The sequence below is a fragment of the Neoarius graeffei genome, chromosome 14 (genome assembly GCF_027579695.1).
Source record: "Neoarius graeffei isolate fNeoGra1 chromosome 14, fNeoGra1.pri, whole genome shotgun sequence".
NCBI lineage: Eukaryota > Metazoa > Chordata > Actinopteri > Siluriformes > Ariidae > Neoarius > Neoarius graeffei.
This window is the reverse complement of record NC_083582.1, coordinates 27,979,429-27,992,412: the sequence shown is the minus strand read 5'-3', so window position 1 is coordinate 27,992,412 and position 12,984 is coordinate 27,979,429. Positions and strand designations below refer to the sequence as shown.

General features: G+C 42.2%; 1 protein-coding gene across 1 annotated transcript; it reads left to right on the top strand.

Annotated features, from left to right (window-relative positions):
- Positions 1–9,359: 9,359 nt before the first annotated feature.
- sstr2a (somatostatin receptor 2a) lies at positions 9,360–12,670 on the top strand. Its single transcript, XM_060938790.1, has 2 exons — positions 9,360–9,566; positions 10,915–12,670. The coding sequence occupies exon 2, from the start codon at positions 10,975–10,977 to the stop codon at positions 12,118–12,120; it is 1,146 nt and encodes a 381-aa protein (XP_060794773.1). The 5' UTR covers positions 9,360–9,566; positions 10,915–10,974; the 3' UTR covers positions 12,121–12,670.
- Positions 12,671–12,984: the final 314 nt, after the last annotated feature.

The following is a 12,984-nucleotide window of genomic DNA, read 5'->3' as shown; positions in this document are numbered from 1 at the left end:
AGCATCCTCTGACCCAACCTCTTTTGCTGTCTTGGTTGTGTATTCCTCAAATATTGAGGCCTTCAACTTATCCCACTGTCCTGCCAGACTGAGAAGTTCACTCTGTAAATTGGTGACCGTTGCCCTGTCATCAAATGGTAGTAAACATTTGCTCAGATCTTTGAGTGCTGTCTCTGGGAAACCACTTGAATATGATTTTACCTGGCTGAAGTTTTTTGGGTCCAGAAGAGCCATATCAGCATACAAGGTGCCATTTTTGAGGAATTGCTGGTGCATGCTCTCAATGACTGTATCCATGATGCAATTGTAGACATTGATTATGTACTGTACAATGCCTCTGTGTCAGACACAGTCTCATCTTGGGACATTGCTCCAGGCATGGATTTCTTTCTTCGACCCCTTTTTGGTGGCAGAGCAGCCTCAACCTCCAGCTCTGTTTCTTCGTTCTCTTCAAGTAGCTCATTGTTCCTTGAGGCAAACATCATATTTTGAAAGCAACACAATAATTTCCAAGAAGTTGCCATGATCCACTGTATCATCATCAAGCATGTATGGTGTCTCTGACTGTGACCCTCTGTAGCTCAAACCTCTTTTTCCAATTAGCTTCACCACATCTATGATGCGCTCCAACACTTGCAGCCTCTTGCGCACCTGCACTTTACAAAGAGACATCTGATGTCCCATGAGAAGGTTCTCAACATTGCGTTTTGAGGACCTAAGGAAATATGCTTCTGCACAACCTCTGTGTAGATTGATCCTCTCATGTTCTTCCACTCTCTGATGTGTGTGTTTCTGGTCTGTCATGCCAGTGATGAACAAACTGCTATCTGTAGCCTTAGCAAATGCCATACAAAGGAAGCAGAAGAGTGCTTGTCTGTCTTCACTGTATGAAAGCCATTTCCTATTTGTACCATCTTTGCAAGAAAAAGCTCTCTGCACTATAGCCTTCTCTGCCTTCTGCTGGAGATGATGACTCAAGAAATAATCTAAGTCCTCTGGTTTTGGCCTTGTAAAAAATCAACTTTTGAAGAGAGAGCACTGACTTCCTGGGCTTGGCTTCCTCTAGCAGTAGCTGGATCATCTTCAGTCTAAATAAGAGATTAGTACTGTTAGTATTGTTTTAGTAAACCACTAAACCAAACTATCAGTAATTTTTTTTTTTTTGATAATAGGGCTAAGATGGTTAAAAAATGTTATGTTGTTAGTATACTAGGCCTAGCAGTACTAGTGTAGTCCATACACAATAATGATGTTTTTACAGCCAAACTAGCCTAAATGTGTTGTGCTAAAAGTTAGCAAGCTAGCTAAATAATGTTATAACATTACAGCCACCCACCTGAGTAGCATCCTCCTCTGGGTCATGTTGTCCTCCAGATGGCGACGCCGCGAGAGCTGCAGGTGCCGCTGAGGATGGTGCAGATGATGCAGCAGCAGAAAATATATTTTTCACTTTCTGACACTTGGCCATATCTGCTTGTAGTGCGTGCCTTTTCTTTTCTCTTAATTTTTGTGCTCCTCCTTTGCGTTTCTTCTCCATTTTTGCATGGCTGATTAATTGATTGACAGATGAAGAGAGAGAAGGGGGCCAGATTGAAACCCTCGGCCTTGGGCTCGGCTGTGATTGGCCAACAGCCCCACGACTGATGCCCATGTAAGCCAATGCTGATTATCCAGACACTAGAGAAACTGTTAACATTGCTTATCATATTAAAGGCCAGCGCAACTGTATTTTTTTTTCTCCGCTGGCCCACACTGAACCACCGGCCCACCAGGAAAACTCCCGCTACTCTCGATGGCCAGTCCGCCCCTGACCGCAGTTGTTGTGAACAATTTTGTACTTAAGTCTTCATCAATGAACAGTTGATAACATCAACAAAATAGAATTCAGGCTAAAACTATAACAAATTTCCTGGTTACACAGTTGTACTTTGTGACAAATCTAAGCCAAGAAGCCTTTATTTGTCACACAGGCACAGACTTGAGCACACAGTGAAATTTAATCTCTGCATTTAACCATACCTGTCAACTTCGAGGTTTGAAAAAAAGGGATATTTCCCAGATTTTTAACTCAAAATAAGGGAAAATTTCGGAAAGTCGAACTTTCTGAAAATTTCGGAAAGTTGGTAATCAAACTAACTTTTCTTCACAAAATTAAATTCGTCCTGCCATTTGGGCAAGTAGCGGCAATACACCTTTTTTGGTTTTGCCTTGCTCCTTTCTTTATTCATGTCTCTAGTCTCGCCATCTACTGAAACTCGCTCCCTGAGGACAGTGCTTGAAGTGGAAAAAAAGAAGTGCAGGAACCCTGATTTTCTGACAATGCCATCCCGGTCACTCAAATAAGTTCAAATCAAGTTCAAATTTTTTAATTGAAAACTTCACAGTTTTTGTATTGCCTTCACGCATTTTGCAAAACTTGGCTCATAAGGACAATGCTCTACTCTTTTCATCTGTTGTTGTGCTACAGTATTTGTTGTTTGAACAGATGTGTTTTCACAATGACTCTCTGAGATATTATTTTTGAATGAAGTGTCTTAGTTTGTAGACAGCTGGAGTAAAAACAAATCAGAACTAAGAACCACAACCATAGTCAAGTTGTGTATGATTTTCCCCAGTTTTGTGCCCCAACTTCAAAAGAGCTTTGGTCACACAAGGAACACTCAGTTTTTCCCCTTTTTTTTTTTTTTAATTGAAGTTCAAAGGTGATGAAGGGGTTGATTAGGGCTTGATTAGGTTGATAACCTTAAGAACAACATTAAAACATTGCATCATTTTAAGTTTAAACTAATAAAAACAAGTCATCACAACATTACTTTAAGTTTCAAAAATAAAAAATGAGTAATTAGTGCACGTATTGCACTAAAAGAAAAGCAAAAGAAGGTTTAACACCTTTAAGTTTACTAATCACATACATAAACACCTTAAAGTTTAACTAAGTTCACTAATCACCAAACCGCTCTCACGGTGTGCTCACTGGATGCGACCCAGCGCACGGAAAGGACGCGGCCAATAACAAGAAGGCGCTGCTCAACGCGCTGTGCACAGCTGCTCAGCTTGCGCTGATTTTTGGCGAAGCGTGATAAAGGCTGTACAGCTTGTCGAAGAAGATCTTAAAGTTGTTTATGCCATTGACCTGCTTTAAAACATCCCCAACTGCTAATTCAAGCCTGTGGTTGAGGCAGTGCCAGACAAACAAATGGGGAAACTTCGCACACAACTGCGCTGCCACTCCGGTGAAAATAAAGAAGTGCAGGAACGCAGTTCCGGTGCGTTCCGGCCCACTTCAAGCCCTGCCTGAGGAAAGAATTACGACCATCTTTTAGTTTTGTGAGAAGTTCCGAGCATTGACCTTGGTCAGACTAGCACTATGGTTCTGACAGTCTTCTTCACAGACATGCAATTAAAATCAATGTGTAATTACTAGACTGCCACCTGCTGTACTGGAGAGGGCGGGGACGTGAATTCATGGCCCGACTTCCTGCTGTAAACTCCTGTCAGAGGCGCGTCATGAATTCTGGACCTACCGACTTTTTTATATTTTGAAAATACGGGACTTTTATATAATGTGAAAATACGGGATATTTTTGGGAAAATAAAAAAACGGGAAGACAGTGGGAAATAAGTCAAAATAAGGGATTTCCCGGGAAAAACGTGAAGCAGTGAACACACACATGCACACACAAGTGAGCAATGAGCACACACACATACCTAGAGCAGTGGGGAGCTATGCTACAGCATCCAGGGAATAGCTGTGGGCTACAGTAGGTGCCTTGCTCAAGGGCACTTCAGCCCAACCTCAGGCCATAGCTGCCCCACGTTAACCTAACCGCATGTCTTTGAACTGTGGGGGAAACCGGAGCATCCAGAGGAAACCCATGCAGACATGGGGAGAACATGCAAACTCCACGCAGAAAGGCCCCCGTTAGCCGCTGGGCTCAAATCCAGAACCTTCCTGCTGTGAGACAACAGTACTAACCACTACACCACTGTGCCACCCTGGACTATATAGGACATAGTTATTGAAGCAAGTTATTTATAATCTTACTATCTGTTATCACCCAAATGAGGATGGGTACTCTTTTGAGTCTGGTTCCTCTCAAGGTTTCTTCCTCATATCCATCCATCCATCCATCCATCCATCCATCCATCCATCCATCTGTAGCCGCTTATCCTGTACAGGGTTGCAGGCAAGCTGGAGCCTATCCCAGCTGACTATGGGCAAGAGGCGGGGCACACCCTGGACAAGTCACCAAGTTATCACGGGGCTGACACATACACAAACAACCATTCACACTCACATCTATGGTCAATTTAGAGCCACCAATTAGCCTAACTTGCATGTCTTTGGACTGTGGGGGAAACTAGAGCACCCAGAGGAAACCCACACAGACACCGGGAGAACATGCAAACTCCACACAGAAAGGCCTTTGTTGGCCGCTGGACTTGAACCCAGGACCTTCTTGCTGCGAGGCGACAGTGCTAACCGCTACACCACTGTGCCACCCTTTCTTGTGTCATCTGAAGGAATTTTTCCTTGCCACCATCATCACAGGCTTGTGCATCAGGGATAAATACATTTATTAACAACAAAATTAGCTCATGTTTAAAGTTGTTAATTTTCTGTAAAGCTGCTTTGTGACAATGTTTGTTGTTAAAAGCACTATACAAATATACAAACTTGACTTACCAACTCTCCTCTTTTCTCTCTCAGAACAACCTCCTGGATTCTCACCAGTCTGACTTCCAGGCTGGACACTCAACTGAGACTGCACTTCTCTCAGTCAGTGAGGCACTTCATGCAGCACGTGCCACTGCCCTCTACTCTGTCCCAATTCTCCTCGACCTTTCTGCTGCATTTGACACTGTTGCTCACCCCATCCTCCTGGGAATCTGCAGGACAGCCCTGGATTGGTTCAAGTCCTACCTCTCTGGTCACGCCTTCCAGGGTACCTGGTATGGTACAGTATCAGCACCATATCCACTTACCACCAGTGTTCCTCAAGGTTCAGTCCTTGGTCTGCTTCTCTTCTCCCTCTACAGCCAGTCTCTCAACCTGATTATCTATTCATGGTCTATCCTACCACTGCTATGCTGATGACAATCAACTGTTTTTTCTTTCCTTCTCTTTTCAACTCTTTTCCTCCTTCTGACACACAGGTCTCTGTTGACATCTCTGCTTGCCTGTGTGACATCCAGAACTGGATGGACATCTAGAGCTGGATGGACAACCAACACCTGAAGCTCAACCCAGAAAAGACAGAGGTGATCTACATTCCTGCTCCATCATCTCCACCCCTGGACTTTGTCATCTCCCTGGGGGACACCCTCTATGTCACCTAAGCCCAATGCAAAGAATCTGGGGTGGTGTTCAATGACAGACTCTCCTGCAGTGACCAGGACATGCAAATTTCTCCTCTACAACATCTGCAGGATCTTCCTCACTACCTACTCTACTCAGCTCCTGGTCCAAACACTGATCCTCGCTTGCTTGGACTACTTTAACTCTCTCCTTGCTGGCCATTCAGCATCTGCCATCAGACCCTTGCAGGTCATCCAGAACATTGCAGCCCACCTAGTCAACAACCTCCCTCATTCCTCCCACGTTACCCCTCTGCTTGCTGCCCTTCACTGGCTACCTGTTGCAGCTCACATCAAATTTAAGGCATTGGTACTAGCTTACCAGGCAGTCAAGGGATTAGGTCCAGCATACCTCCAGAGATTGATCTGACCAGACACACCAGCCAGATCCCTACACTCCACTGCTACTGGTTGCCTGGCCCCTCCTCCTCTCTGTTCCTGCCCAGCCCACTCACAACTGCTCTCTGTCCTGGCTCCCTGTTGGTGGAATGACCTTCCCACTGAGGCCAGAACTGCTGACTTTCTGACCACCTTCATGAGCAGGCTGAAAACCCAGCTTTTCAGGCTGCACCTCCCCCCTGCTTCCCTGCCCATTGTGTCATTGCATATTGGTCTTGGCCAACGCAGGCTGTGTACTCTCTACAGTGTCTTCCAGAAGTATTCATCCCCCTTGGTGTTTGTTCTGTTTTGTTGCATTACAAGCTGGAATTAAAATTGATTTTTGGAGGGTTAGCACCATTTGATTTTCACAACATGCCTACCACTCTAAAGGTGCACATTGTTTTTTTATTGTGATACAAACAATAATTAAGATGAAAAAAACAGAAAACTGGAGTGTGCATAAGTATTCACCCCTTTTGTATAAAACCCCTAAATAAGAGCTGGGCCAACCAATTGACTTCATAAGTGACATAATTAACCCCGCCGACAGTAGTCGGAGGGGTTATTATTTTCACCTGCGTCAGTCTGTGTGTGTGTGTGTGTATCTGTCTGTCTGTCTGTCTGCAAGATATCTCAAGAACCAATGGATCGATTTGGACCAAATTTTGTACATGTGTTGCCAATCACCCAGGAAGGAAACCATTACATTTTGGAGGTCAAAGGTCAAAGGTCAAGGTCATGACAGAACTTCGAAATTTTTGCCCAATGTATTTTAATAGGGAAAAGGCGGGGTTTGCACTCATTAGAGTGTCCCTGTCTAGTTAGTTGATTAAGATCCACCTGTGTGCAATCAGAGTGTCACATGATCTGGCACATGATGTCTGTATAAATCTACCTGTTCTGGAAGGACTCTGACTCTGCAACACTACTAAGCAAGCAACATGAAAGCCAAGGAGCACTCCAAACAGGCCAGAGACAAAGTTGTGTAGAAGTATAGATCAGGATTGGGTTATAAAAAATCCCAAACTTTGAATATCCCATGGAGCATCATTAAATCCATTATAAATGGAAAATGGAAATATAAATGCAAAATGGAATTTTATAATAAATGCAAACTGGAAAGTATATGGCACCATACAAGCCTGACAAGAGAAGGCTGCCCACCAAAACTTACAGACCGGGCAAGGAGGGCATTAATCAGAGATGCAACCAAGAAACCAAAGATAACACTGAAGGAGCTGCAAAGATCCACAGCAGAGATGTGTATACTAAGCCGTATACTCCACATAGCAGGGCTTTATGGAAGAGTGGCCAGAAAAAAAGCCAGTGCTTAAAGAAAAAAAAAAGAAAACATGTTTGGAGTTGGCGGCACGGTGGTGTAGTGGTTAGCGCTGTCGCCTCACAGCAAGAAGGTCCGGGTTCGAGCCCCGTGGCCGGCAAGGGCCTTTCTGTGCGGAGTTTGCATGTTCTCCCCGTGTCCGCGTGGGTTTCCTCCGGGTGCTCCGGTTTCCCCCACAGTCCAAAGACATGCAGGTTAGGTTAACTGGTGACTCTAAATTGACCGTAGGTGTGAATGTGAGTGTGAATGGTTGTCTGTGTCTATGTGTCAGCCCTGTGATGACCTGGCGACTTGTCCAGGGTGTACCCCGCCTTTCGCCCGTAGTCAGCTGGGATAGGCTCCAGCTTGCCTGCGACCCTGTAGAACAGGATACAGCGGCTAGAGATAATGAGATGAGATGAGATGTTTGGAGTTTGTCCAACAGCACGTGATAGACTCCCCAAACACATGGAAGAAGATTCTCTGGTCAGATGAGACTAAAATTGAATGTTTTGGCCATCATGAGAAATGCCATGTGTGGTGCAAACACAACACTTCCCATCACCCTGAGAACTCCATTCCTACAGTGAAGAATGGTGGTGGCAGCATCATGCTGTGGGGATGTTTTTCATCTGCAGTGACAGGAAAGCTGGTTGGGTAGGGTTGAAGGAAAGATGGATAGTATGAAATACAGGGCAATTCTGGAGGAAAACCTGTTTGAGTCAGCCAGAGGTTTGAGACTGGAATGAAGGTTCACGGTCCAGCAGGACAATGACCCTAAACATACTGCTAACGCTACATTTAAATGTCTTGGAATGGTCTAGTCAAAGCCTAGACTTCAATCCAATTAAGAATCTGTGACATAACTTGAAGATTGCTGTACACCAACGCAACACATCTAACTTGAAGGAGTTGGAGCAGTTTTGCCTTGAGGAATGGGTAAAAATCCCAGTGGTTAGATGTGCTAAGCTAATAGACACATACCTCAATAGACTTGCAGGTGTAATTGCAGCAAAAGGTGGCTCTACAAAGTATTGACTTCGGGGGTGAATGCCAATGCACACTCCAGATGTCTGTTTTTTTTTCTCATCTTAATTATTGTTTGTGTCAAAAAAACCAAAACAATTTGCACCTTTAAAGTGTTGTGTATGCATGTTGTGTAAATCAAATGGTGCTAACCCTCCCAAAATCCATTTTAATTCCAGCTTGTAATGTGACAAAACAGGACAAACTCCTTATGCTTCTGCTTGCACAAGGCTCTTTATTCTTCCCACTGTAGGTTCTTCAGATGCCTCTCTCTCTTTGTCAGCAATAAAAAAAAAATAATAATAAAGTACTGCTAGCTATACGGTAGTTTGACATGAAGATTTAAGTAAATGTTGTATCAAATTCTATAAAAATTTATTTGAAAAAAAAAAATCTTTTGCAACAGCTCTCAGAAGGATTCTCCAGAAGCACTGTGTCCTCTGATAGTCAGTGATTTTAGTGCTGAAGAAAACTGAAGGAAGTTGACAGGGAACTGAGTGACTGTCAAAGACAGAAAGGCATCTGAAGAAGCAACACTGGGAAGAACACAGAGACTCAAGAGTGGAAACACAGACACTGAGGATGAAGTAGAGGACCCTGGTAATAACATGCCTGCAGCGATGTGGCGCTGAGTTTTCTCCACCTGCTCATAAACTACAGTTTCATCAACTTCATGGTACTGAAGGATGTCAGTAAACTCCAAAGGCAGATTAATATTTTGTTTATGATTCAGTTTACCAGAGAAACAGCGACGTTTACTATTCCTACGCATGTTTTCTCGTGTAGCATAGCCTGCCTACACACAGTGCATAGTCTACAGTGTGCCAAAGCCTGGCTTGTGTTGGCAAATCGTGCCTTGACCAAAATTAAACGGTTCTCGAAATTAAGTTGCATTTGTGATAAATTGATTTGACCCCTGCTAGTCCTTTTCAAGACCTTACAAGACTTCACATGAACATGAGATAATATCTTAATTTAGGTTCCTGAAATTAGCGCAGACTAATGCATTATTACGCATTTTATCCTTTATTAACCTGCAGCAGTCTCACGACTGTGTGTGTGTGAGTGAGAGAAGAGGGTCTGAAGTACTGCAGCTCCATCTGCACGCGGAACAGAGAGCTGCAGTACACGCTCAGAACAGTTGGACTGTTCTCTGGCATCAGACAAGTGTGAGCGCGAGGTGTGCGTGTGCGCGCTGCGTGAGGAGGTGTGTGTAGAACGCTGCTATAGGAACCAGCCCAGGAATTTTTATTCTATCAGTCTTTCCTGAAACACACTGGGACAGTGAGATTGTCATAAACCAAATTATTCGCAACTGTTTTCTACATCAATAGTTTGTCAAGTTTAACAGTGACTAACCATCGGTAACGTGAAGTAAGCTGGAAATCCCTGGATAAGTGAATGGACGAAGTGCGAGAAGAGACGGAGTGATGCTTTGCGAATTTATCCAGAATGAGGAATTAAATGATCTACTGCGCCAAAGGTAAAATAAAACATCAATTCAGACTCCTTGATTATACATTTTTAATGATAAGAGATAAGATATTCCTTTAATGATTCCTTTATTAAGATATTCCTTTATGAATGGAAATTGAGGCGCTGCAGCAGCTCAAGTACAGAGTAGAATATATATATATATATATATATATATATATATATATATATATATATATATATATATATATATATGACAACGCAGCTCGAATAAAATAAAATGAGAACGGTATTATTTAATTATTTTGAACAACATGGAAAAGTTTCATTTTCTTCATTGCTTAATAAAATCTGAAATTGTATCATATGGTTAGTAACATATAAGCATATTTACACAAGAACTTGAAAGAGCAATCTACAAAAGGTGTAGAATAGATTCACCAAATAAAAGTCACCTCTTAAAAAGTATTGGTGAGAGTATTAACAATCCTGATGACAGTGTTAGTAAAGTTTATCTTATCAGGGAGGTGACTGATGTAATGTTGTCAACTGATTCAATACAAAATGATTAGAAAACGTATACTCAGTCTGTCCTTTTTTTGTCTTTATTCCTCACCAAATGTACGTGAATGAACATGACAGATAGTCTGACTTAGCTGTGAGTAATCTGAGCACTGCTATTTTACATGATGATATACAGTAGTTTCTCCCTTCAGTCATCTCTTGTCATAATTTTGTGATTTAACATTTCAAATGTAATATATAAGTAATGCTATATAACTGAAACACAAAATGTGTCAAAATATGCAATGTGGTTATGAAATTTTATTCTGCCTCAGCATTTTTGGCCACACATTTACATAAAAGCATATTCTGGGGCACTCTGACTAGTTTGCTCAATGCAGATCGATTAAACCAACATTTGACACAGCATTGTAGGCAAGCTGCCACACTGCTGAAAAGATCAGACACTCTGGGTAAAGTCCAACATGTCCAAAGTATCAAGTTACCCGAGAAGAAATATACTTTCAAAAGGGCTCTCTAGCTGCCCTGAATATTTAATCATTCAGGACAGTTTTTTTTTTTTTTAAATAGTGAGTAATCCTAATTTTGGACTGAGTTACAGTACAAATCCCTTTGATTAACTGTCCAAAGTAAAACATTGCTTTTGGTATTAAGGTATAAAAAAAAAAGGTCCTAACAAACAAATCAAGAGTAACGATTCCTCCCACCCCTCCATATGATTCAGCAATTTTTTTTTTCCCAGTTTGGCTAAATTGAGATTCTGTACTCAATCATTCCCTCCTATTAAATGTTAACCAATGGCAGTTAGAAGTTTTCATGATAATTTATTTGTATTATTCACTAATCTTTTTTTTTCTTACCCCTACCTACAGGTTTGACAAGATGGTATGGACTTCTATATCGTAAATGAAAAAGCTCTTCCAAACTGATACATGGTAAAAATGGAGTCATGGACATTACTCCCTGCTTCCCCAAACCGTTCCTTTCTTGAGCCCCTTCTGTATGACAGCTTCTTTCCATTCAATGAGTCTGACTCAGATGATTATCCTCGAAACATCTCTCATGATGCCTTTGATCAGACAAGCTCTGTGGTTATTACCTTTGTGTACTTTGTGGTGTGTGCTGTTGGACTCTGTGGCAATGCACTGGTCATGTATGTAATCCTTCGGTATGCTAAGATGAAGACTGTCACCAACATCTATATCCTTAATCTGGCTGTTGCTGATGTCCTGTGCATGCTTAGCTTGCCCTTTATTGCAATTCAGCTAGCATTGATTCACTGGCCTTTTGGTGCTGCCATTTGCCGAATTGTCCTAACCATGGACTCGTTAAACCAGTTCACCAGCATTTTCTTCCTGACTGTGATGAGCATTGACCGGTATCTTGCAGTGGTACATCCAATCAAGTCCACTAAATGGCGCAAGCCACGAGTAGCCAAAACTATCAGCCTTGCAATGTGGGGGGTATCACTGCTGGTTAATTTGCCCATTATGATTTTCAGTGGTCTGAACACTAATAAGAATGAAGCACGGACGTGTACTATGCTGTGGCCAGAACCTCAAAATACCTACGAAACTGCATTCATCTTCTGTACATTTCTCTTGGGCTTCTTTCTGCCGCTTATTGTTATTTGCCTGTGCTACCTGCTCATTGTGATCAAGGTGAAGTCCTCAGGTGTGAGGGTTTGCTCCAGCAAGCGAAAGCGCTCTGAGCGCAAAGTGACCCGCATGGTATCCATTGTGGTGGTTGTGTTTGTGCTCTGCTGGCTACCATTCTACATGTTTAATGTAGCATCTGTAACTGGCACACTCATCCCTACACCAGTGCTGAAAAGCACCTTTGATTTCGTCGTGGTACTGGGATACGCCAACAGCTGTGCCAACCCCATTCTCTATGCATTTTTGTCGGATAATTTCAAGAAGAGTTTCCAAAATGTTCTGTGCCTCAGGAGAGTGGGCGGCCTGGATGAAATTGAACATAGTGACAGCCGGCAGGACAGGACACGGATGGTCAATGACATCATCACAGAGACTCAAAATGCTGCCCTGCTTAATGGTGATCTGCAGACAAGCATCTAGGAATGGTCAGGAGATCTGGAGTTACACCCAAATGATAACCATGACTACTATAAAGGATAGAAGATCACAATACTTCAGTCTCAGAAATTTCACCGCACTTGATTTCGAGAGACCCAGTAAAATGTACAGGAATGGTTAACCCATAAGTAACATGTTTAAATCTGTTCAAATGCCCAAAATTCATTTACAATATTGACTATGAAGAGGGATGATATTCAGTTTGAAAAGGACTACTACTCTTTTTCTGAACATATTTGTGATTTTGATGAGACCTGAATGTTCTAGGTCTCAGAGAAGTGACTAGTTTAGGTTGTGAGACTGATTTTTAAATTACAATCATGAAGATACATTTAGAATGCCACTCAACCACTGTAGATAACCACATTTGTATGTATTGTGTTTCTGTGCAAAACATCCATAACTGTTACTGTTTATTCATATCTATTGCTGAAAAAAGGTCATTATTCTCATAAGGTAACCAGAAATTAGCTTTAAATGGGCACAATTTTGGCTGACAAAAACTCTTAGTTATGATGTTAATACTTCACGATAGAAGGAACACCAAAGAGACAGAAGTCTAAAATCAAGAATAATGTTGTTGAAACATATGTTTCATAATTACACATGTAATCTTAATAATGTGTAATAAACCTGAATAATAAAATGAAAAATCTATTACTCTTCTCAGCTCATTATAACAGTCTCCCTGTGTCCGCGTGGGTTTCCCCCACAGTCCAAAGACATGCAGGTTAGGTTAACTGGTGACTCTAAATTGACCGTAGGTGCAAATGTGAGTGCGAATGGTTGTCTGTGTCTATGTATCAGCCCTGTAATGACCTGGTGACTTGTCCAGGGTGTATCCCA